General features: G+C 46.4%; 1 protein-coding gene across 1 annotated transcript; it reads left to right on the forward strand.

Annotated features, from left to right (window-relative positions):
* Positions 1-5,835: 5,835 nt before the first annotated feature.
* On the forward strand, positions 5,836-24,567 carry LOC136492564 (uncharacterized). The gene is made up of 9 exons (XM_066488538.1): positions 5,836-5,881; positions 5,992-6,107; positions 6,216-6,290; positions 11,509-11,603; positions 22,769-22,938; positions 23,053-23,214; positions 23,354-23,395; positions 23,908-24,063; positions 24,171-24,567. The coding sequence occupies exons 1-8, from the start codon at positions 5,836-5,838 to the stop codon at positions 23,937-23,939; spliced, it is 738 nt and encodes a 245-aa protein (XP_066344635.1). The 3' UTR covers positions 23,940-24,063; positions 24,171-24,567.
* Positions 24,568-25,710: the final 1,143 nt, after the last annotated feature.

Raw genomic sequence — 25,710 nt, forward strand, 5'->3', positions numbered from 1 at the left:
CTATCTAACGACGAAGCAGATGTCATGGCGGAGCTGCCAGCGTCATTGCAGGAGCTGGTGGTGGTTTGGTTGGAGGTTGGGCCCTCTAGCGGGATGCCGGAGGGTGACCTAGAGTGGCCCTACCCTGAGGACCAAGCAAAGGTGTGGTTCGTCCTTCAGGATTCCCAGGAGTGTCAGCTCTAGGACATCCTTAGGGAGAAAGGACTCGCCGTGGAGTCCAATCTCATCAAGCTATCAGCGAAGCTCGAGGACACCTAGGAGCGAGTTAAGTCCGCCTAGCAGTTGGTCAAGGTCAACCTACAGCTCGCTGTAGAGGTGAGTCTCTCATGTTCTTGATCTCTTAGTCTGTTGTTGGTTGCCTCAGCGTGCTTGTTTTTTGTTTTCATAGGGTCTAAAGGGGATGTCCTCCCACAAGTCCCGTTTCCTCCAGATGGCACATGCCCGGGTGGCTGAGCTTGAGCGTCAGCTGGAGTTCGCCCACCGTGAGTCCTAGGACCGGGCGACCGAGGTGGTCATGGTGCGAGCGGAGGAGCAGCGTGTAGTGGAGCGAGCGACCGTCACCGAGCAGGGGCATGAGGCGACGAAGGCCCGCCAGGCCTAGATCAAGGCAGGGTTGCAGAAATCCCTAGCGGACACCAAGGTGGCACTCCAAAAGTCCCTAGAGACCCTTGAGTCAGAGCAGAGCACCTTGGTGTTGAAGCAGAGTGCCCTAGAGTCTGCTCGAAAGGCCCTAGAGTCGGAGCGTAAGGCCTGGTCGGAGGTAGACCAGGAAGTGCTCGCGCTTCAGGGCCGGGTGATGGGGACGGAGGAGGCGAATGCCCGGCTGTGCACGCAAGCGGCCTAGTAGGTGGAGGAATTCTCCATCCTCAAGAACTTTCACCTTGGTATGTACCTTTGCTGTTTTTTGTTGTGTTGGTTTCTTTCTTTTTAGCTTGTTTCTGAGCTTGTCGCCCTTCTTGCAGAGCTGGGTAGAAAGGTAAAGTCATTGGAGCAGGACCTGGAGATAGTCAAGGCAACTTTTGGCCAGAATGCAGAGGCACTAGCCAAGTCCCTTGAAGAGCGGTGTGCTCTTGAGGGGGAACTTGACCAGCTCCACAATGTTGCCTAGCTCGTTGTCTTAGAAGTCTTCGGGTCGGCGCCAAGTATTAGTGCGCCCGCCATCTAGCTGGAGGCGGTTCCAGATGAGGTCCGGGGCCTTATCACAAGCGGGCTATTCTATGGGGCGTCGAGGGTGTTGACTTCGGTGGTGACATACCATCCAAACCTAGACTTCGCCACTATCTACAGTGGGTATGCCGATGGCTTGAGCACGGAGGACATCCAGTCGCTCGGGAAGAGCTTTCTGTCGCACGCAAGGTTGGTGGCAGAGCAAGTCTCTACGCAGTGGGTGATCGATGCCCACCGTGAGGACATGGCCGGAAGCATGCATCGAGGGGATGTCACCTAGCCTATGGATGGCACGAAGCCTAGGTCGGAAGTGGACATCGTCCTACCTTCAACCGAGCCGAATGTGATCTCACCGGGGGGTGAGCAGCCCGTGCCTTCGCCGATCACACCAACAGCAGATGCCACCGAGCCACCCCAATAGCTTGTAAATGATAAGTAGTTTAGTAGATGTACAAAGTTTAAGTTCATGGGGGAGCCCCCGTGCAGATGTTCTTGTGTACTTAATGACTGTATTTGGTTTTGTTTTTTGTGATGGAGTTACTCTATTCGGGGAAGCTTGTCCCTTTCGTTCCTTAGTTTTCCCTTAGCATAATTTTGTTTTTTATTCTTTCTTTCTCATACTTACCCATTCATCCCGTAGGCTACAACCTTAGGAGCTCGGGACGTGGCCCGCGAGGCTTAGCTGCTCGTAACTGTAGGTAGAGGTGGGGTGCGATCAGTCGGAATATTTTAAAGCAAAGCTATGTAAGGCAAATTAAAGTAACGAACTATCCTTTTGTTCAGGTAGGAAGGAGTTTCACCATATGATAATAAACAAAAAAAGAGAGAGGTAGTAGTGCACCCTCGTGGAGCCCCCGAGCGACCCAGGCTGAAAAGTGTTCAGGGTGGGGTGCTCTTATAAAAGCGAACGCTAAGTAAACAATGGTAAGACTGAATTTTAGGGGAAGAAAAACTGACAAAGCTGTTCCAAGCAGTTTGGTAAGAATGTCGTCGTTGTCATCCTTTGGTTGGTAGATTTCTGATCAGATCACTTCAATCTTTAGTCGTCCGGATCCTTGTCCGCTACGCCCCCTTTCTTGGCTACTGCTTTTGCACCTTTTTCTTTCTTTTGGCCCTGCTAGCCTGTCGTAGAAGGCGCTTGAGGAGCTCATAGTCCGTTGTAGAGGTGTTTGATGGGGGTAGGCGTGGTTGGTGCACTGGGCTCTCCATGAGCTTATGGAAGTGTCCTGGAGGGTCCTGCTGGGGCTGCTTGTCTGTGTGTTCAGTCGTGGCGACCAACAGGGAGTTGGCCGGTCGGCGGCCATCTTTTCTATTCTTTTTCCCTTCTGTGTGGAGGGGCCCCTCAGTTCTGATCCTAGTGCTCGGCCTTGCCTTTGCCTCGGCCTTCAGTTGGAGCGCAGTGGGAGCAGGAGCTCGCTAGAGGCGTTGGACAAAGGTCCATGGTCCCAGGCCATCCGGGTTGGGACTTCGGATCGCTGTTGCGTGCGTCTCAGTTCGGCCCGAGCCTGCTCAGTGTACTAGGCAATCAGTGCAGCAGCGGTCGTCAAGTCAAGATGAGGCGTAGGTGTGGCCTCTTAGTGCCACGCTTAGCGGTTGTAGTGGTGAGCGAGGTGGAGTGACTCGTCTACTGCAGTCCCCATTCCCCTGGTAGGGGAGAGAGCCCATGAGTCGGTGTCATGATACGGAGTTCTCCGCCTACTGAACGGCGGCGGTTTCCACTAGTACCCAGAGGTTCCGATGGATCGCCTGTTCCTAGGGGTCCTTTGGCTCAGGAAGGCCGCGTAGAAGCATTGCCGCAGCAGGCGATGTTCTGATTGGCTCGAGCAAACTGTGGGGGATCGTTCCCCCTGTCCATGGTGTTGTGGTGGACCCGACGGGCATGAGCCCGAGTGTCCGCCCGATGGTTTATGCGCGCGGGGGCGTAGTGTGGTGCAGCCGAGCGCGCTAGCATAGTCGGTGGCTGGTGCAGCCATTGTTGTCGTGGCTCTTCGCTGTGCTCCCATGTGATCGTGCGGGGGTCTCTGCACGAGGGTCCGGAGGGGTGTGAGTCTGTGAGGACTCTGTTTCTGCTGGTGGCTGTCCTGGAGCATCCGCCATAGCTCACTCCCAGGACGAACGGTGGCTAGGTGCCATGTCACCGATCCTAGAGCCGTCACTCTCGACATCGTCATCCATGAGGTCGAGGAAATAGGTGGGAGCATAGCTCACCATCCCCACGAATTCGGACATGAGAGCGAGAGGCGCTGGCATCCTTCGGAGCCCCCAGGTGTACACATCCGTGGGGCACGTAAGGCCATAGGGGAACCGATCGCATGGCGGTCGCGGAGAGACAACGGGGTCCCTCCATATAATCGCGGAAGATAGAAAATAGCAAGTAAATAATAGTATATACGTTACTTACATTGGGGTTTGAGTAGAGAGTTTGCTCGGAATGAAGCGCAGATGCCTCGTCATTGAAATCATCATGTGCCCCGGAGTCGATGGAGGGCGCCCCTTCGATGGGCATTGGAATGAGAGCCTCCTCGTGGAGGCATAGTACACCGAGCCGATCGGCGATGAAGTCTAGGCTTCCAAAGAAGAAGGCCTGGGATGACTCAAAGACGGGTGGAACCCACACCCCAATAGGTGAGAGCGTGGGAAACTCTAGTGAGACGAAGCGAATCATGTCACCTGAGCCCGCCATGGCGATGGCGGTAGAAAAGTGGGCCATCCGATGACCAAAAAGTGTTGAACGTACAATGTCTTCTCCATGGACGGTGCCAACTATCGGTGCATAAAGTGACAAATAAGTAAATATTTATAGTTTTGCCGTACGTTGTGATCGAAGGTGGCCTAGCACTCAATGACATAGGGTTTATACTGGCTCTGGCAACATGCCCTACGTCTAGTTTGAGTCGGTCGGTGACTTTATTCCTGAGCCTAGGTGCTCGAAGCTTGTAGTGGGGTTACAAACGAGAAGGAGAAGGATGGGGGTACAAGAGGTCCATTTAGACTCCTACCGAAGGGCCGAGAGTGATAGGAGCCTCGCTATGAACTAAGTGTTCGAGCGTGTGCTCATGGTTCAAACCTGGCGGTTCTGTACTAGTGAACTTGATCAATCTAATGAATCTGGAATGACTTAAATCCCCCCTTTGTTGGGAGAGAGTGCATCCCCTTTTATAGATGAAGGAGATAGCCCTACAAGTAAGAGGGAGAGAGTACGTATGCTTCTAATCCTTATTGCCCATGCCGGCGGGTACAGGATGATGGTAGGTGCCCACAACACTAGTTCGATGTCAGATGCACTGTGGAAGGTTATGTCATCTTGTTCGGGTATGGCAGATGTCGGTACCTGCTATACTGTTGATGCCTAGAGGCACGTGAGGAGTTTTACCATGTTCTCCTATTACGGTAAAAGCCGGCGCCCACAACACTGTTCATGCCCAGAGGCATGGGGGGCCTTACCGTATGGAGTTTAACAACGCCCACAATATCATAGGGGAAAACGTCAGCGCCTACAATATGTTTTAGGCTCTGTCGTGCCAGGGAGGTTGTAGAGTACTATTTCTATAGGTGCTTATGGTATGGACCCTGGTATTGTGGTTTGACTTGTGCACCCTACCTTGCTTTCTCTGTTCGTTCCCTGGTCCTTACCGAGTGAGCATCCCCGGTCGGTTGGTTCCAGTCGGCCCTGATTGCGCCAGTCGGAGAAGAGCAGCGAGCAGAGTTTTGGCGCACCCCTGGTCAGAGACACGGGTCGGAGTCGGAAGTAGTGCTTTGGCTAGGTCTTCTGGTCAAAGAGGCCGTCCAGAGATGGGCCGGAGACCGATGCGGATGCTCTGGTCGGATAGGTGGGCCGGAGTCAGAAGCGGGCACCGTTCCTCCTCGGCCAGGCGTTCCGGTCAGTGATTGGATCACCCTTCTTGCCTATTGTTCAGGTATTTGGGCTGACCCACGAGTTGCGCGGTGTCTGCTTGGGTCAAGCCTCTGTTGGGAAGGCCGGTCCCCGATGGACCCCTGGGTTTATGAACCCGACAATGCCTCTATTTGATAAACTAGTATCTAGGCAAAAGAGTTGAAAAAAATTCATATTGTGCATGAAAATGATTTATAAATGGCAAATTATGTATCATGATCATGGTATGTATTGATTATTTGTTTCTAGTCATGGTATATAGGTGATATGTATCCATATCTTATACAGAGAGAGTCATATAGATCATAGCTAACTCCCACTATTTTGGGGAGTGCGGTAGTGTCGCGCCTACCTGTGCAGGAAATGCCGCTCTACGGTAGTGCCGAGCTAGGCATACGGTAGTGCCACACTTTGAATCTTATTTGACATTCGGCCCAAATGGTTTTACTACGGGGCCCATTTATTCTTCATCTTATCCTCAGGTCCATAGTAACTTTTCCCCTCTCTCTTCCCCTTGACGTCGACGCACGCGCCTCTCTCTCCTCTCGCGCTCGTGTCGTAGCCGTCGCTTGGCCATGTGATGTCGATCTCTAGTAAGTGCCATGGCAGCTGACAACCCTCTCTCAACGTCACTGATGGCTGCTACTGCCCCTGGCCCGAACAGTTTCTTTCCTCTCCTCTCCATTCCTCATTTGAGAAGATGGAGCACAGAGATTATGACCGAAGGGGGAAAAGGAAGATGAATAAGCAAAGAGACAAGGATCCACCTCGCCATGGTCGAGGAAGATCAACAGCAACAGGCAGTAGTGCAGCTCCAAGGTGACTTGGTGATAGGGGGAGGTGTGAGCAATACATTGAAGATGAGGAGAGGCTAGAGATGATAGGTCGTACCACTGAAGTCATTCCTAACACCCCACAGCATCTCTCAGAGTTTGATGGCAGATACATGAGAGATTTTGAGAGTGAGATCATCATGAGACCTCCAGATGACTCCCGCCAGCATGCAGTTGTCAACTATTCCAAGAGTTGTAAGCTGGTAGAAGAGGCAAGAGGGATCAATCCCTATGCAGTGCGCAAGGATTTGGGCATTGATTACAGATTCTAGAATGAATTTCATTCTAACTTTTTTGCCACAACCATTCTTGCATCCAAGAAAATCAAGATCATCAAGATGCAATACATTGATTGGGATGGGATGCAGGAGAAGGAGGAGCCTGAGTTTGACAAGGTAATCAAGATTTGTGATAGGTTATAGCTTTAAGACATTATGGGTTTCTAGTATAACTAGAATGAGCAGGTCCTGGCACAGTTTCATGCCACATACTTCTATGACCCAACCTTTGATGAGATTCACTAGATGACTGATGGTCGGCACTATCGAGTTGACTTTGTCACTTTTAGCTAGATTCTTAGCTTTGAGGAGGAGCAGCAGGGACAAGCAGCAGATTGGGATGAGACCCTAGAGGGATACCGTCAGAGACAGGAGCTGAGGCATTCCACTCGTTCCACTCGCTACACCGTCACTACTCACCGTCAAGGCCGTGCACGTATTGACTCCGATGACGATAATGGTGATGGTGGTGCCAGGACTGCTGTAGGAGGTGATGATATTGATTGGATAGACATCTAGGGAGATGACGAGTAGGTGTTGATCTTTCTTCTCTTCTTCTCTTTTTGGTGCTTTATGCCAAAGGGGAAGAAAATTAGAGGGGTCAACAACTTTTAACTTTTCGATGCCATGGTCAGCAGCTACGCTTCATGTCCTATTTGATGAGTGTTAGTCTTCGCTAGGTGGAAAGTTTGAGAGTCGCTCAAAACTCTAAATTGTGAAACAGTGCTACTATTTGACTCTTTGTGTATCGGATATGGACATGTATCATTTGTGTGGAATAGAAGTCATCTTATTGTGCTAGGTTGCATATTTTTTTATCTGAGCTAGCTGTGTGGTGCTTGACTCTATCTTGCTCGTACAATTAGGTGCGGCAGTGCTGCACTCAGCTGCAGCAGCAAATACATGTGTGCATAAACTATCATACGCATCACGTATATATTTTCTTAACACAGTGTGCAACACCCCATAGGAGTATGGATGTAGGAGGAGCCCCATCACTTTCACTAAAATGTGAATCTTGGCTTCTTATGCCAATTTGAGAATTCAATTCTCTATTCACGTACTTAGGGGGAGGCTCTACACCCATGGCTTGAAAGTCTCAATATTTATTTCATAACTTTTGTAAGCTCTAATTGGGTTGTCATCAATCACCAAAAAGGGGAAGATTCAAAGTGCAATCAAGCCTTAATTATGGGTTTTGGTGATAATGACAACGCAATTAGAGAACTAATGAGATTTATCAAGATGACAAGCAGGGAATTTATATTCGAGGATGCTACACGGAACAAAGGAGTCCCCAATTACAAATGTAGATGGCTTCAAACTCAAAGGAGGTTTAAATTCTTTTATATATTGAATTTGAGTATAGGAAAAGCCGTATTATAAAGGGGGCACAATGCTTAAGATAATATGTACTACGAAGTGCTTCAAACAACCACAAGCATCCTTAGATTCACAGCTAAGACAGTCTACACTTCACTATTACCGTTGCTGTCTTGCATGGTGTGAGCTCCAACTCGCTCGACCCCTTGGGTGTGAGCTTCGGCTCGCCCGACCCCAAGGTCGCGGGCTCCGGCTCACCCAACCCTTTGGTCATGGGCTCTGTCTCGCCAGACCCTAAGGTCACGGGCTCCGTCTTGCCCGACCCTTTGGTCATGGGCTCCGTCTCGCCTGACCCCAAGGTCACGGGCTCTGGCTCGCCTGACCCTTTGGTCACAGGCTCCGTCTCGCCTGACCCTAAGGTCACGGGCTCCGTCTCGCCCGACCCCAAGGTTGTGGGCTTCGGATCGTCCGACCCTTTGGTTGTGGGCTCTATCTCGCCCGACCTCAAGGTCATGGGCTCCGGCTCGTCCGACCCTATCGATGTTTCACCACCAAAAGCCTGCCACAGGGATACCTGGGGCAGTTTGTTCGAGCTTTAGCGTATGCAGAACTCAACGGTTAATGCAAGAGACAGTTGATTTATCCTGGTTTAGGCCCTTGACCGTGATCGAGTAATAGCCCTACGTCCAGTCGGCGTTAGCCTTTGCGTTGGATTGATTATCAAGTGTTGTGTTGTGGTATGTTATGTTATTTTCTCTAGGAACTCCTCCCTCCTTTATATAGTTAGGAGGCCAGAGTCCTAGTCAGGTTTACAATGAGGTTCCTAGTAGGATTATAGAATAATAATACTACTAAGATTATAGGGAAAGAAGTTCTAGTTAGACTAGATCTTCTCTCTTCCTTGTGGGGTATCCCGTGGGTCCTGTATCGACAAGCCCCCGGGCACTTCATGGTTGAGCTCTGGAAGACTCATCTTAGTTCCTTCAGGTCTTGCCGAGCAGGAACAAGCGTCATCCTGAGTACTTTCTTGAGTGAAACCATGTAGCGCTTCTTGGGATCTTCAAGTGGTATGTGCTTTTTTGAAGAAAAAGTACATCAGTCTGGGTGTAGCCCCCGAGCCTCTTGCTATTTGGAACAAGGAGCTAGAGGGTCTTATCTTGAAATTGTTCTGATTCTTCGTCGAAGGGCTCCCGAGCATATACCCATGTTTTTTATCAAAAAGAACTCAGATATAGCTTGGTCCGGGTTCTTTTTGTCGTGAGTCCTTGAAGTGGTTTGTCTTGAAGAAGTCTTCTTGGTGACATGTGCTTTTTTGAAAAAAGTGCACTCACTGAGTGTAGCCCCTGAGCCTCTTGCTATTTGGAACAAAGAGTTGGAGGGTCTTGAATCTTATGTTGTTTGAAAACTACTGTCTTGAAGAAGTCTTCTGAGTGATGTGTGCTTTTTTTAAAAAAATGCACTCACGGAGTGTAGCCCCTGAGCCTCTTGCTATTTGGAACAAAAAGTTGGAGGGCCTTGAATCTTATGTTGTTTGAAAAACTGAAAACCTCTCCTGTTGTAGCCCCCGAGCATTTATCTGGGTTCTTTTATTCCGAAAGAGCTCGGATGCAGGGTCTTGTCATATTCTCTGGTAGTCTACTATTATCAGATGTAGTTGTATGGTGGTGGTTGAGTGTAAATGTTGTTTGTTCACGAGTTGTAGAGTGTCGGTATATCCTTTCGAATATGCTCGTCCTTTAATACTGTTCCTTCACGCCTAAGCCCTCTTTCATTGAATTATGTCTTTTCACTAGTGTCCTTTGTTAGGTTTGTTCCATTGGTGCTCCCTGGTCCATGTGCACCGCTTCTTTGGTCTATAAATACCCTCTTGGTGTGCTGTTTTGATTCATCGATCATTTTGTTGCGTGGTCTGAAATCTTCGTAGTCATGAATATGATAGTTTCTGAAGTAGAGCAGCCCCCGGACGTATCTTGTAGTTCTTGTATATCTTGTCGTAGCTGGAGGGAGTCTTGTGATAGAGATTAGAGGTAGACTAATCTCACAGCGACATTATACCAGGAGGTACGTGGCGGTAGTTGGAGGAAGTCTTGTGATGTGGGATATGTTCCTTCATCCAGCAGTTCTAGGTAGATCCCCCTTGCCTACCCTACGACTGTCTAGGTGCAGATCAACGCCTGATCCGGTGTCGCATTGGACTTGGGTAGATAGATGTCTGCTGGCCTTCCCTGGTCCATGTTGTCCCACCGTGCTGCTGACTTCCACCTCGGAATGTACTACGTTCGTCCTTTGAAGAAAATAGTGTAGCCGAGTGCGGTTTGTTCTACCGAGTAGCAATTTGGAACACGTAGTCGTTTCGGAGCCTAGTTGTGTCCAGGTTCCTTTTTGTTATCTTAATCATCGTAGTACCGAGTTCATTGGGTCTTGTAAGATGTGTAATCTTGTAATCTTTGAAACCATTTATAATGGAAAGATTCTTGTCTTCTGAGTTTTCATTCTTTTTTCTACTTATGTCCTGGTTGTTTATGAGATTCTTGAGTTCTTTCTATAAGAACCGAGTTCTTGTGTTCCTTGTGAGGTAACCCTTCGTTGCTTCATGGTTGATGAGTTCTTTTTGTAGCAATATGATAACTCTGCCTTGGTGCTGGATGGATAAGTCTAAAATCTACCCGTTGAACTGTAGCTTTGTGTAGAAGTGTGTCGTCCGTCATTTTAGCTATGTCAGTTGTGTTGGGAAATGGACCGTTGCGTTCTCATGTCGTGTTTAAACAGGCCTAGTGGGCCGCATTTTTATTGCTGTAAAAATCTATTTAAAGGCCTTCTTTCTTCTTTTTCTTTGCTGCCCTGCTTTTGCCTTGAAACCCTAGTCCTCACTCCACCAGTCGCCATTGTCGCCATCATCTGAGCACCGCCGCCTAAGCATCATCTTTTCTTAGTGCCTTATTGCTTTCGCTGATATATGGGTAGGAAGAAATCAACGAGCAAGTCTCAGGCAACCTTTGTAGACGAGGAGGCATCACTTTCTGTGATTGAAAATCAAGAATTCATGGCCATGAGGGCTGCTCAGAAGGTCTGGTCAGCTCTGACTATGACTGAGGATCAGTTGCGCGAGCTTGTTAGTGATTGACTGATCTAGGACAAGGAGATTGCTGAATGGAGAGCTCTAGGCTAGCATTGGGTCCCAACTCTAGGCCCTAGTGAGATTGTTTTTTTGTCTCCTTTATCCATGCTGGACTTTGCCTTCCTGCCTCTGCTTTTCTTCATCGCTTTCTCAGTTATTTTGGGATTACCTTGAACCATCTTACTCCCAATGCTGTCCTTCATGTTTTTGTTTTTGTTCATCTTTGTGAAACTTTTCTTGGAATTCCTCCTTCTCTTTCTCTCTTTCGTTACTTCTTCTATCTGAAGCCCCAACCCCGCAGCGATGACACCCATGTTCTTGGTGGCTGCGGGATTCAGTTTTGCTAGGCTTGTAAGAGTAAATTCTTTGATTATGACTTGGTTGATTCTGTGAGGGATTGGCGTGTCAACTGGTTTTATGCCACCAATATGATTCCTCCTCTTGCTGTTCATTTTGGTTCTGGTCTCGTGGTTAATGACCGATGGGAAAAGAATCCCCTGGCGGTGGATGAGCTCTAGGCGATCAAGCCATTTCTTGAGAGGATATGTGCTCTGAAACAGCAAGGCTTGACCGGCTTCAGGATCGTTTGCAGTTTTCTTCGTCGTCGTCTTCAACCTCTGAAGGGGCAAGAGAATTATGGTTTTGAATACTCTGGGCGGAGGACCCTTCTTGTATGGTCCCTGTCCTTGAGTTGACTAGTGAAGAGGTGCTCGAGTGCCTTTAGAAGATGTTGAAAGGAGTAAGCGTCGTCCCACATACTGTCCCTGAGTATTGTGCTAACAACCTGCCTCCTGCTATGAGTTGTTTTTCCTTGTGTGGGTACTTTTCGTATTTCCTTTGTTGTCTCCACTTTTCGCTTAATCTTTCTCATCTGGTTGTTTTATTCTTTTATAGAAATTGGGGCACAACTTCGTTGATCTGATTCCCCTTGATGACTGCCCTGCCATTGTGGAGACTGGGGAGAATCTTGCTAGGGGCATCTTTAACCAGTAAGTTTCAAACCACCACGATGTTTCCTGGTGTTTCTTCTACAGTTCTTGACACATATGTAGAGTATTTTCCTCATCCAGTTCCTTGACCTCCTCACAGTATCAAAAAAAGGGGGTGAGCGGATTGTTCTTCTTCTGGTTTGTCTGCTACCAAGAAGTCTCGCCAATCGAGTACTCGTCCAGGTACTCAAGTTATAGGTAGCGTGCTCCTAGGTGAGCATATTAATATATTTTGTCTTTTTGTTGTTTGTTTTTGACTTTAACCGAGTACTTTTCTTCTTTTTCAGATGGCACTATGGTTGCCATGTTTGAGAGTGAGGAAGATGAAGATGATGATGCAGCCCTTGTTATGCGTCGGTGAATTGTTTTCTTGTTTTTCTGTTGTTGAACACCTCTTTTTGTTCTGACTTTGACCTTGTTCTCTTTATAGTAAGCGGTCATCGACCTCGAGTTCTTCTGGGGTTCTAGTACCGACCACGCCACTCCTATCGCAGGGTCGTGGTGATATTTTTGCTGCTATAGTTCCCCCTCTAAGGTCTTCTTTTGGTCTTATGAAGAAGAAGATAGCTGAGTGAGTGAATCCTTGTTCTGTTTCTTTGCTTTTGTTTTCCTTTTTTCTGATTCATATTCTTATCGTCGAGTTTCCTTATCATCTTGCAGACCCTCGCCTTCCCTTAAACCTCAGTCGACCTCTAGTCAGTCTTCTGGTTTGCCCTGGTGTATTGAGTCTCAGGATCCTGAATGTACGGTCGGCGAGGTGGCTATGAGGGAGATAGGGTTCTCTGGTGATCACGCAGCTGCTGATTTACTAGCTCTAGAGGTGACTGTGGCCGTGGCGATGGGCCATCTGAGGAGGTAGCCAGGGCTTCCTAGGGTACGGCCCTGGTCTTATCTTCTTTGCCTCGACTGGCTTCTCCCTCTGCTCCTCTTGCTAGTGGCGTTCAGCGTTTGGATGATGATGTGGTGCAACAATTCGATGCCACTCATCGGTTGTCAGAGCTGACCGCTGCCTAGGGAACCTTTGTGACTTCTTTTGGGAAAAAACTCCAGGTAAGTTTTTTCTGAAGTTCTTTCTTTGCATGTTCGTCTTTCTTCTATTCTTATGTCTTCTTTTTTCTCTCTCTCCTTTGTTCAGTCTTTTTCTCGAGATCATACCGGCTTATTTTTCTCATCTAAAACCGAGAAAAAGTTGTCTTATGAGGTTAGTGCCCTAAAAACAGAGCTTGACCTCTGTCGAGCTAAGATGGAGACCGAGCGTCAAACGCACCATGGGGAGGAACAGGCTCTCTGTGCCCAGGTGGTTGAGGCAGAAAAGCAGAGGGATGCTGCTGTCCAGGAGGCCTTGAAGAGTGTGGAGACCATGAAGAATGAGTGCAATGGTATTGCGGGTTCTTTTTGTTTCCTCTTGTATTCAAATTTCCCTTTCTGCTGACTTGTTTTTGGTGCCTGGTCTAGCTCTCCGAGTTGAAAAGCAGAAGCTCTCGGAGGGTATTTAGGAAATGAAGACACTTGTTTGCAATAGTCACAATAGGGCTGAAGAGGTAATTACTCATGCTGAGGAAGAACTCATGCTTGCCAAGTTGATTAGGCATGGAGCTAACAGGGATCTTATGTAGGTCCAAAAAACTGTTGAAGTCTTGACTGGTAAGTTGGCGATAGCTACCGAGAACTAGAATGTTTTGTGGAAATCCTTTCGGTCAATAGCCGACCTTCTCTGGACTCCAGCAGATGATGGTCAATCTTGGACTCAGTTTATTCCCCAAGTTTTGACCTATTTCTAGGAATTTGTGAAGAGGTGTGCCCAACTTGTACCCAAAATGTTCTTGCCCAAGTCTAGGTTCTTGCTCTAGAGATGCCTTTGTCCAAGATTGCAGAGGAAGCCGAGAGTCAAGAGTATCTGGATGTCATTGAAAAGGTAGAGCCTGAGGTCGAAGATTTAGCTAGGAGGATTGTAGATAATCTTAATATTGATATTTCTTCTCCTGATGACGACGCTTGATGTAATTGACCTTTGTACTCCAGCCTCTGTAATAGGATATTATACTTCTTTTTGAACGAAGATCCTTTATTTTTTGTTGATGTCTTCTTTGTCTTGATGTCTTTGATTTTGACAAGTACTTGTCATGCTTTCGTCTACGCCGTGTAAACAACTCGGTATTTGTAGATCGTTGTCTTGACAAACTTTCTTGATTTATCGAGTGCTTATCTGACTTTCATCTACGCCGTGTAAACAACTCAGTATTTGTAGATTATCGTCTTGACAAACTTTCTTGATTTGTCGAGTGCTTGTCTGGCTGCCGTGTAAACAACTCGGGGTAAGTAGATCTTTGTCTTTACAACTTTTTTGTTCTTGTTAGTACTGAAAAGACTTGGGACCAGCGATCTCAAGCATCTTCAGCTTCTTCTTTTTAGCTTTTTGCTTAACTCGAGATGTGGCTAGCATCTGGCTCTTTCCCTGGTTGTAAAAACATCTTAGGATCGGTTCGGGTGTTAGCTTATTAGCTACCCTCATCGGTGGGCTCAAACATCTTTTCAGCTTTTTTGCTCTCGGCCGGTATGCTCAGGCATAGTTTCAGCCATTTTGTTTTTTGGTTCGGGTGTTAGCTTATTAGCTACCCTCATCAACGGGCTCAAGCATCTTTTCAGCTCTTTTGCTCTCAGCCGGTATGCTCAGGCATAATTTTAGCCATTTTGCTTTTTGGTTCAGGTGTTAGCTTATTAGCTACCCTCATCGGCGGGCTCAAGCGTCTTTTCAGCTCTTTTGCTCTTAGCCGGTATGCTCAGGCATAATTTTAGCCATTTTGCTTTTTGGTTCGGGTGTTAGCTTATTAGCTACCCTCATCGGTGGGCTCAAGCATCTTTTTAGCTCTTTTGCTCTCAGCCGGTATGCTCAGGCATAATTTTAGTCATTTTGCTTTTTGGTTCAGGTGTTAGCTTATTAGCTACCCCCATCAGCTGGCTCAAGCATCTTTTTAGCTCTTTTGCTCTCAGCCGGTATGCTCAGGCATAATTTCAGCCATTTTGCTTTTTGGTTCGGGTGTTAGCTTATTAGCTACCCACATCGGCTGGCTCAAGCATCTTTTTAGCTCTTTTGCTCTCAGCCGGTATGCTCAGGCATAATTTCAGCCATTTTGCTTTTTGGATCAGGTGTTAGCTTATTAGCTACCCTCATCGGCGGGCTCAAGCATCTTTTCAGCTCTTTTGCTCTTAGCCGGTGTGTTTAGTGAAGACAACTCGAGAAAAGTCATAATAAGACATATGTTGTCGAGGAACACCATCTTTATTGACCATGAACGTTTACATGCTTAGTGAAAACAACTGGGGGAAAGCCATAACAAGACATATGTTGTCGAGGAACACCATCTTTATTGATCATGAACGTTGATCTCTTGTGGCTTGTATATATGTTCTTCCTTGTGTTGTTTTCATGCGTAGAATCTTCTTAGCTGGCTGATGTGCCATGTATTGTTGACTTCTTTTCCATCTTCAGTTATCAACTTGTACGTGCCTAGTTCGGTGACTTTTGTAACAATAAAAGGACCTTCCCATGGACTGAGTAGTTTATGGCGTCCGTCAGTTTTTTGTATCCTTCTTAATACTAGGTCTCTGATTTGGAGTGATCGAGGCTGGGTATTCTTGTTGTAGTGGCGTCTTAAACCTTGGAGGTATCTGGCTGATTGAAGGGTAGCGTTTACTCTGACTTCTTTTGTAGCGTTGAGTTATAATCTTCGGGTGTGTTCTGCTTCTCCTTCGTCATATTGTTCTATCTTTGGTGACATCCAGATCAAGTCGGCAGGTAGTACGGCTTCTAATCCATAAACTAGGAAGAAAGGTGAATATCTGGTGGCTCTGCTTATTTGAGTTCGTAGCCCCCATACTACTTTGGGTAATTCTTCAATCCATTTGGATCTATAGTCCACTAGTTCTTCATACAATCTTAGTTTTAATCTGGCTAGTATGAGTCTATTAGCCCTTTCTACCTGTCCGTTGGCTTCTGGATGTGCGACTGATGCGTAATCTATGCTAAAGCCGCAATCTTGTGCCCAACTTGGGAATTCTGTAGCTGTAAAGGGAGAACCTAAATCTGTGATGATTCGATTGGGCATGCTGAAACGGTGCATAATGTCTTGGATGAACTCGACTGCTTTGGCTATGCTGTATTTTGCGAGTGGTTTGTATTCAATCCACTTGGTGAACTTGTCAATTGCTACTAAGATGTACTCGAAACCGCCCTTTGCCTTCTTGAGAGGTCCTACTTGATCTAGCCCCTAGCAGGAGAAAGGCCAAGCAGGTGGGATGTAGATGAGATTGTGAGCTGGTACATGAGCTTGTCTTGTGAACATTTGACAACCTTTGCATTTTCTGACGAGTTCTTCTACGTCTTTCAAAGCGGTTGGTCAGTAGAATCCGGTGCGAAATGCTTTGCCGACTAGTGTTCTTGAAGCGACATGATTTCCACAGCAACCTAAGTGTATTTCTTCTAAGATCTCTTTGCCTTTTTCAAACGAGACACATTTTAGGAGTACCACTGAAGATGCGACTCTTATGTATAGTTTGTCCCCTACTAGGACGTAGTTCTTGCTTCTGCGAACAACTCAGGTAGCCTCTGCTTTATCTGCTGGCAACTTATTCTCTTTGATGTAATCGATAAAAACCTGGGTCCATGAGGTGGTGATTACCAAAATCTAGGTGCTTTTAGCTGGGAGTTCAGGGGTTATCTCACCGGGTTGTTTGATAGAGGGAGCTGATAACTCCTCTATGAATACACCGGGTGGGACCTTCGCCCTGTCCAATCCGAGCTTAGCGAGGATGTCTGCCGCAATATTAGAATCGCGCAGGACATCTAGAATTTCCAAACCCTGAAAATGTTTTTTGAGTTTTTGTATTTTAGCACAGTAAGCGCCCATGTTTTCTTTGGTGTAGTCCCAATCTTTGTTGACTTGGTTGACGACCACTGCCGAATCGCCATATACGAGTAATCACTTGATTCTAAGGGTAATTGCCACTCGAAGCCCGTGAATGAGGGCTTCGTATTCTACTTCATTATTTGTAGCTTGCCATAATATCTAAAGGACATATTTGAGTTGTTTTCTATCTAGAGAGATGAAGAGAACGTCTGCACCGGCTCCACCTAGCTTGAGTGATCCATCAAAGTACATCTTTCAATGGTCAAGGATGGTATTTGACATAGGTTGTTGAATTTTTGTCCACTCGGCAACAAAATCGACAAGGGCTTGAGATTTAATTGCCTTCCATGGGGTAAAATCGATATTGAGTGCACCAAGTTCAACTGCCCACTTAGATATGCGCCCTGTTGCGTCTCTATTGTGTAGGATGTCTCCGAGTGGGAAATCTATCACCACGGTAATCTTGTGGCTTTCAAAATAGTGGCGAAGCTTGCGTGAAGTGATCAGGAGGGCATAGAGTAGTGTTTGCATATGCGGGTACCGGATTTTTGACTCTGACAGTACTTTGCTGATGTAGTATACTGGGCATTGTACTTTATATATGCACCCTTCTTCTTCTCTTTCTACGACTATCGCTGTGTTGATCACAGTAGAAGTTGCCGCAAGGTACAACATCATGTCCTTGTTTTTCTTTGGAGGTGTGAGAACGGGCGAGGAGGTGAGGTATGCCTTAAGTCTTTTGAAAGCTTCGTTGACTTCTTCTGTCCACTCGAACTTGTCTGTCTTCTTTAGTAGTTTAAAGAAAGGTAACCATTTTTCACCGAGTCTTGATATGAAACGATTAAGGGCCGTCATGCAGCCTGTTAGTTTCTGCACATCTTTGACACTTCGAGGAGGGTCCATTTTTGTTATGGCTCAAATTTGCTTGGCTCTAGCTTCGATTCCATGATGACTGACCAAGAATCCGAGTAGTTGTCCTAAAGGAACTCTGAATACACACTTGTTTGGGTTCAATTTCCACCACCACCTTTTTAGGTTTTCAAAGGTTTGCTTTAAGTCTTCAATTAGTGTGTCCGGGTTCTTTGTTTTTACTACTACGTCATCCACGTATGCCTCTATATTTTCACCGATCTGATCACCAAGGCACGTTTGGATAGCTCTTTGGTATGTGGCACCAGCATTCTTGAGTCCAAACGACATGGTCTTGTAGTAATAGGCACCGAACGGAGTGATAAAAGATGTCCTGCTCTGGTCTTGTTCCTGTAATGTGATTTGGTGATATCCTGAATAATAATCAAGAAAGGATATTAGGGTAGATCCAGCTATTGAATCAACTATCTGATTAATGCGTGGTAGCCCGAATGGATCTTTCGGGTAGTGTTTGTTGAGATCTGTGTAGTCGATGCACATGCGCCACTCGTCCGTATTCTTCTTTTGTACTAGAACTGGGTTTGCTAGCCAATCTGGATGAAGGATTTCTTTGATGAATCCGGCTGCCATTAGCTTTGTGATTTCTTTTTTAATTGTTGCTTTCTTATCAGGTGAGAATTGTCGTAGCCGTTGCTTCACAGGCTTGGAGCCTCCATTGATATCAATTATGTGATCAGCCAACTCTCTTGGGACACCTGGCATGTCAGTAGGCTTCCAAGCGAAGATATCTTTGTTGTCCCGAAGAAAGTTGGTGAGCGCGAGTTCCTATTTTGCCGAGAGGTGGGCGCTGATGGCTGCCGTCTTGGAGGGACCACCGGTGTCCAGGTTGATTTGCTTGACATCGGCTTCTTTTGGTGGTGCTAGGATGTTGGACTTTTTAGCCGGTATCTCTAGTTCTCCTGGGCTCATTTTTGCGGCAATAGTGGCTATTTCTTTTCTACCATTGGCGGTTTGTGCTTTGGCTGCAATTTGAATTGCCTGAACGTCGCAGTCAAAAGCGCGCTTCAAATCACTTTGAAGGGAAAGGACACCATTAGGCCCTGGCATCTTAAGCAATAGGTACGGGTAATGCGGTATCGACATGAACTTTGCTAGTGCTGGGCGCCCGAGGATTGCGTGATATGATGAATCGAAGTCTGCAACTTCAAACTTGACGAACTCTGTTTGGTAGTTTAAGGGACTTCCAAAAGTAACCGATAGAGTGATTTGTCCAAGTGGCATGGCCGCCTTGCCGGGTACTATCCCATAAAAAGGGGTGCTCATTGGTGTGATCAACTCGGTGAGTTGTAGTCCCATCTTCCTTAGCGTTTCTAAAAAAATGATGTTGAGTCCAGCTCCCCCATCGATTAGTACTTTTGTGACAGTCATACCGATGATAGTTAGATCTAGAACCAGTGGGTAATGGCCTACGTTTTCTACGCTAGTCCATTGGTCTTCTCTTGAGAACTGGATTGGATAATGTGACCAATTAAGATATCTTGGAGTAGCCAATTCTGCTGCCATGATGGTTTGTAGAGCTAGCTTTTCTTGATGTTTGCTTCTGGAATCTGGGGCCCCAGCGAAGATCACTGCTATTGTCCCCCTGGATTTTTGGAATCCCTTGTCTTCTTGGTTGTCTTTATCTTTTTTTTTTGATTGTCTTCTTTAGTGTTTACCTTATTATCTTTTCTTGTGTATCGATCGTTGAAGGTGTAGCAATTTCTGATGGTGTGATTTTCTTTAGGGTGCCAGATGCAATGCATGTTTTCAATTTCATTATACCTTCTGGGTTTGGAAAACTTCCTTGATTTATCAGCCAGTGTTGTCTGGTCTACGTTTTCTTTCCTGATGTCTGATGTTTCGATGATTTCGCTTGTTCGGGTTGTCTTGGTTGTTTCTATCCAGGAACCTTTCTCGTGTCTTCTCCTCTGTCGTAATCATCTTTTCTACTGTGCGTCTGAATTCTTCATTGTTTCTTGGGTTTTCTTTGCAGAAGTCCTGAAATTGCCACCTAGCTATGATTCCATAGGAGAAAGCTTCGATTACTTTTCGTTGGGTGATGTCATGTACTTGAGCACGTAGTTCGTCAAATCATTGATAGTAATTTCTAAGACTTTCGCCTTCTTTCTGCTTGAGTCCTTTTAATTCTGTGTGGGTGATGGGGTGCGTAATGATACCCACAAAATTTTCACAGAAAACTCTTTGCAAGTCCTCCCAATTTCTGATTGACCCTAGATTTAATTTGTCGAACCATTGGAGGGGTATGGTTTCTAGGGCCATGGGAAAGAACAAGGTCTTGATATCATCGTCTCCTCTGGCTAGTTCAATCTACTGCGAGTAAATCCTAAGCCACTGCCTTGGTTCGGTCTTGCCATCATATTTAGAGTGGTTGGACGGCTTGAACTTGTGAGGTAGTCGTATTGAAGCAAGTCTATTTGCAAAACAGGGGAATCTATCATGCGTTCTGGCTTTTGTGTATTCTGATTCAGCGCCTCCTTCTAGCCAACTGTTGTCTTGATGAGAGTAGTTCTACGGGGCTGTCTGAATAGGTACTTTGCTTCTGGTCTTTCTTGGTTGTTCAAATCGGTAGTTTTGACTATGGTCCATTCTACTTTCTCTGTTGTGACTTCCGCTTGGTTCGAGTATCTCGAAAGCGGACTTCCTTTGATTTTGATATTCCTGTCTATGAGACGTTGACCTAGCAGGTAGTCTTGAGTGGGTCTCTCCATCGTGTACCCTTAGGGCTATTGACCGGAGAAGGTCCCGAAGTTGTTCCTATTTTTCACTGGGAAGAGATGTCGCTCCGAGTTCTTCTAGTGCTTCTCGGATCCTATTTGCCGCGCGTCTTTCTTCGACTTCTTGTTCTGATTTTCTTCTATTGTACTTGGCCAGATCTGACTCGTATTTGACCCAAGCTTCCTTGCGCTGCCTAGCACGGTGTTGGCGTCCTTGTTTCAATTTGTTTCTCCTTTCTCTGGCTTGCTTCTGATTTTCGGTCTCCCCATCGTGCCCCTAGATGAAGGGTGATATGTTGGACTTAGATTCATCCGATGACTTGATGTCGGGTGCTTCTGGGAGGACCAATGGTGATCGAGGATGGCGAACCATGAATACTTCTTGTGCGTGAATTGTTCTATTATCGGTGTTGGTTTCCACACTACCGTAGTTGTTGATAACTTTAGTAGAGGCTTCAAGGTCGCAGATCGAGTCTCCTTCTTGGTAGGGTAGAATTGCTGTTGTCGTCGTGCCGACTAGTTGGGTACCGCTGTCCTCAGGAACAGAACCTGGCCAGTGGACGATGCAGTCTTGAGATGTTATAGTTAGTACGAGACCTTCCTAGGCTCTTTTCAGTGGCATTCTAAGCACCGGATAGAGAGATCCTTCGGGCCGTGCCTGATAAGATTCTACCATGTCGTTGAGTCCAAATGGAAAAGGACACGACTTCTTGATGTATTCTGAGTTGAATTCTTGATAGACCGAGGCTGCGTTCTGGAACCCTGTCAGAAAAGAACTTGGTTTCTCGAAAGAATTCGGGTAAGACTCCATCTCGGATGCGGAGCCTGAGTTTGAGTCGAATGCGCAAAGCCATGAAATCTGAGTTGGGTCGGACATTACGAGCTGCGCGAATCTTCCGGTGAGTTGATCTGTCATAGTTGCCGAAATAGAAAGGTCTTCATGGTGATCCGAATCTTCAAGGAGACGGCTTTGGAGCTTGCCATCATCGCCTATCTCGCAGATCCATGAACCGAAGATGAAGGTTGATCCCATCGAGAAGATCATGTTGTCGAGGTCCGTCGAGCTCTCGGATGCATATTCGCCGAAAGCTCCTACCTGACGCGCCAGCTGTCGATGTTTCACCACCGATAGCCTACCACGGGGATACCCGGGGCAGTTTGTTCGGGCTTCAGCGTATGCAGAACTTAACAGTTAACGTAAGAGATAGTCGATTTATCCTAGTTCAAGCCCTCGACCGTGATCGAGTAATAGCCCTACGTCCAGTCGGCGTTAGCCTTTGCGTTGGATTGATTATCAAGTATTGTGTTGTGTTATGTTATGTTATTTTCTCCAGGAACTCCACCCTCCTTTATATAGTCAAGAGGCCAGAGTCCTAGTCGGTTTACAATGAAGTTCCTAGTAGGATTATAGAATAATACTACTACTAAGATTACAGGGAAAGAAATCCTAGTTAGACTAGATCTTCTCCCTTGTGGGGTATCCTGTGGGTCCCATATCGACAGACCCCAAGGTCGTGGGCTCTGGATCGTCCGACCCTTTGGTCGTAGGCTTCGTCTCTCCCGACCTCAAGGTCGCGGGCTCCGGCTCGCCCGACCCTTTGATCGTGTCCTTGTCTCACCCGATCTCTTAGGTGCAGTGTCTGTTGAGGGATGGGGGTATATATACCTTTTTCTTTCCTCGTCAACGGCTATCTACGATTTAAAGTGATCGTTGGGGGCTGGGGGTATATATATACATTTTTCCTTCCTTTCCAATGGCAACTAACCAGCTTTCTTCTTCCTCACTCAGCACGACAAAACAGAGCAGGAGCTCTCTCTCTCACTCCATTGTTGACCTCAAGCCCCCAAGCAAATCCATTGATTTTTTCATCAATCCTTGAGGGAAAAGGGTCCAAAACTCGAATAGAGAGCAGCTTAAGAGCAGTTGGTTCACGTCTTAGCCGACGGTTGTGTTTGTTACTCTTGGAGCTTGGCTCCTAGCCGGCTAGAGCGTTGCCCGGTGAGCTTGTCAAGTTTGTGGCCGCACCGGGAGGTTTGTAACCACCTCTTACAGCGACTAAAATCACCTCTTATCTCAAGAGTTCACTCTCTTGACTTGAGAATGAGGTAGGGTTGTAAATCGCTAAGCCTTAGTGGTATACCTCAACAACGTGGACATAAGCAAGCCTTGGTGGCGAACTGAACCATGGGATAAATCTTTGTGTCATCTTGTACTTGTGTTGCTACACTTGTGTTTGTGTTGTTGTTGAGGTGATCTCTAGAGTTTGAGGCTGATCTACTCGTGTGTGGTGTTCCCACCACTTTCAGCTGTCGATCTGTGATCTACTACTCTACAGGAACTTAAGAAATTTACCCAATCTAAATTTCGTTGGGTAGATTTTGAACTATGAACTAATCTCTTCTACAGGTACAGTAGTACCACGCTAAAAGAGCGACAGTGTCGCAGGTGAATTTAACTTCGATTTAAGTTGAATTTTTACGGGCTATTCACACCTACGTGTTCCAGTGATCCTACAGCGTCCCCACGTGTTTACGCTTTCAAAGGCAAGTCACGTAGTACGTTAACGGCGCCTTCTCTCCTTCGTTCCTGCCGGCGGCGATGACGATGAGATAGGTTGGCCGCCGTCTTCGGCGAGGCCAAGCCGGAGAAATCCGACAACGAAGCCGATGCTCTCCCGCGCCGACTCGTGCTCTTCCGCGCCCACTCCCACTCCCATGGCGGCCTCCGCGTCGTCGCCACCGACCTCCACTCCCTCGCCTGGCACAGCTCCTCTTCCGCCCGAGGTATTCAGTTCATATCTTCTCCATCCTACTCCTACACTTCACTACCCTGCCTGGCTGAACGCCTGAACCTGAAAGTCTTCGCCTACCTCTACACGAACATGATGTCGTATGCAGGTCCTGATACCGCTGAGCTTGTGGCTACCAAGGCGAAGGGACTACCTCGCATCACTATCTCTCTCGATAGAGTTGCTGCATCTGTGCTCAAAGATGTCATTGCTGATTTCTCCCTTGCGCTCTATGAATCTTACAAGACCAAGCAGGAACATGCATCCAGAGGTGATTCTTTTGGCTTGTTGCTTATTCTTCTTTATTCCTGTAATTGTTTCTTTTTCAATATCTTCATTCTTAACCGCAACAAGGAAATTTTAATTTATTTATCATCTTTGTGCCAAATTCTGTTTTCCTTCTTTTGCAGAACAAGACCAAGTCTCACAGCTCATGCAAAGTCTAGCCTCAGGTTATCCCACCATTACTATTAGTACGAACTTGGTACTGGTGCTCTTGCTTATGCTGCTGCTTGATGAACAAAGTTGGGTACATGCTGTCTTAAGATAGCTTACTCATTTGACGTACATATTTGCCTGTCAGAATGTCAAGCAATTTTGCATTCTACTCTGGGTTGCCATATATAGCATGTTAAAGCAGTTTTTGGCAGCCTAAAAACTAGCGCCTGGTTGTTTATAATGTATATAATGCTTATATTCAGTGCTCCATTCTTTTAGTAAAATGCTTCTGAGTCATGAAATTAAGTTCCAACACGTTGGTTTCATGTGTTAGCTAGCGTTATAACATACTATTAGATATCATTTCCTTTTTCTCACTTTTGAGAGAACCATTGGGTTTCATTGTGATCTAATACAGCAAAGCACTTCATTCCTATGCAGTTTTCTTGGTTCAATATTTGGGTATTTAGAATGCATTACGGTGATGTTTCTAGCCCCTGGTTGCATTTACTGTTGTATTTTACAGGAAAAAAACGAAGTAACGCAAAAACAACTTGAAGCCCTTTCATTCCTCGACAAAAGAAAGGCTACAAAGCCAAAGCTGGTGACTGATCAGGTTCCAAGTGTATCGGGTGCACCTCCAAGCTCTGATCAATTGTTCCTGCGCAGCAGCAAACACCAGGTTACATGGCCTTTTTTTTTTGTAAACTACATGGCTTCTTCTTGATGCATACTTGCAAGTAAGAAAGAATCAAAACTGTGTCAGCTTATGGATTTGCAAACCTGCAGTGGCTTTGCCTAGCAAAGTTCCTCCTACTAAAGCTACGAAGCGATTGGCCCCTGTGTCTCGGAGGTTGTACACAACCATTGAAAGACTACTTTTATGTGAGTTGAAGTTAAATTCATATCTGATATCCTGCTGGTACTGATGTTTTCTGTTATTCTTTTATGAGGGCAAGAGTACGAGGAGCTTTGTTGCAAGATACTGAAGAAAATGATGATGATAATAGTTAGATATTGCTGATTTATCGGCGATGATTGACTCTTTGGCATGTAAACCTATTACATTCATTAGGTGAGACTTAGTTTTGTGGCCGCTTGACTTATGTCAAACTTGTGGAATTAAAGTACATGCAGCTCATGGTGTAGAAAAGGTATGAGACTAAGTTCCTAAAAGAAAGGATTGTTCCCCTAGCATAATGTGTCTTTTGAACTCGTCTGTTTGCTCTGGATGAGCTTAGGGTGCTTATCAATACGCATCTATAGCTGTTTCAGTAAAGTTATCTTCTATTTTTTTAATTGAAATTGCGTATTGTTGATGATGAACTTTATTGAAAATAAAAAATAGCATACATAACTTATTTACATAACACTCCACGTATCCTGCAGCATGAACAAGTTGAGCAGCCGTTTTGCCATGTTATATTAGCAACTTGGCACAGCTATGAACGGAATGTAACTTTGAACTACTGTACAAATGAAGGTCATGTACAGGCACCCCTCCCTATTGATTGATCCTTAGCCTCAAGTTTCCTACAGGCAGAAGTGTCCATTGGCTGTCAGTTTTGCCTTGAATTGAAGAGTGGATTGCAGCTCATTGATGTCCTGCAAATTTGTGTTTCGTCCTGCACTTGCATGAAATGAGGAGTGGATTGCAGCTCATTGATTTCCTGTAAATTTGTGTTGCGCCTTGTACTTGCTTGAACTGAAGAATGGATAGCAGCTCATTGGTTTCCTGCAAATTTGTATATCAGCTGCTTATTATGCTTATAAAGATGAAAAAGATGTGCCCGCCCCCCCCCCCCCCCCCCCCCCCCCCCCCTTTAACGTGTGCAGGGGTAAGGCATTCCCCCGGTGGTGTTATTATATTATGCATGTATTGTTTCTGATGGAATGAACAGATGGTTAGTTAGACAAGAATATGGTGGCCATGATTTTTGTTGGACAAGAATAGAAGGTGAGAGAATGCAGCCTGGAATGGAACATACTACCTTTTAGTACTGCCGTGGTAGCCATTACTGTGTGTGCCATTTTCCATGGAACGAGAACGACCATGGTTGGCTGACGCACTCTTGCTCCTCCCAGATACAGTCACTGAGCTACTGGAGAAGCTCTTGTTCCTCCCACCACCAGAAGCAGCAGCTCTGGATGGCGAGGGCATGAAGAGCTTAATGATGAAGCTGCCTGCTCCCTCCATAGAGATAAGAGGGAGTACTCTTGTGCCGGCAGGGCAAACTCCTTGTGGTTGTGGCCCTAGTTGGAGGAGGAGGAGGAGGAGGCAGTGAGAGCTCGGTGATCTCTCGCAGCGACAGTTCATAGGCTTCCTCGG

Source organism: Miscanthus floridulus, chromosome 11 (genome assembly GCF_019320115.1).
Source record: "Miscanthus floridulus cultivar M001 chromosome 11, ASM1932011v1, whole genome shotgun sequence".
NCBI classification, from domain to species: Eukaryota; Viridiplantae; Streptophyta; class Magnoliopsida; order Poales; family Poaceae; genus Miscanthus; species Miscanthus floridulus.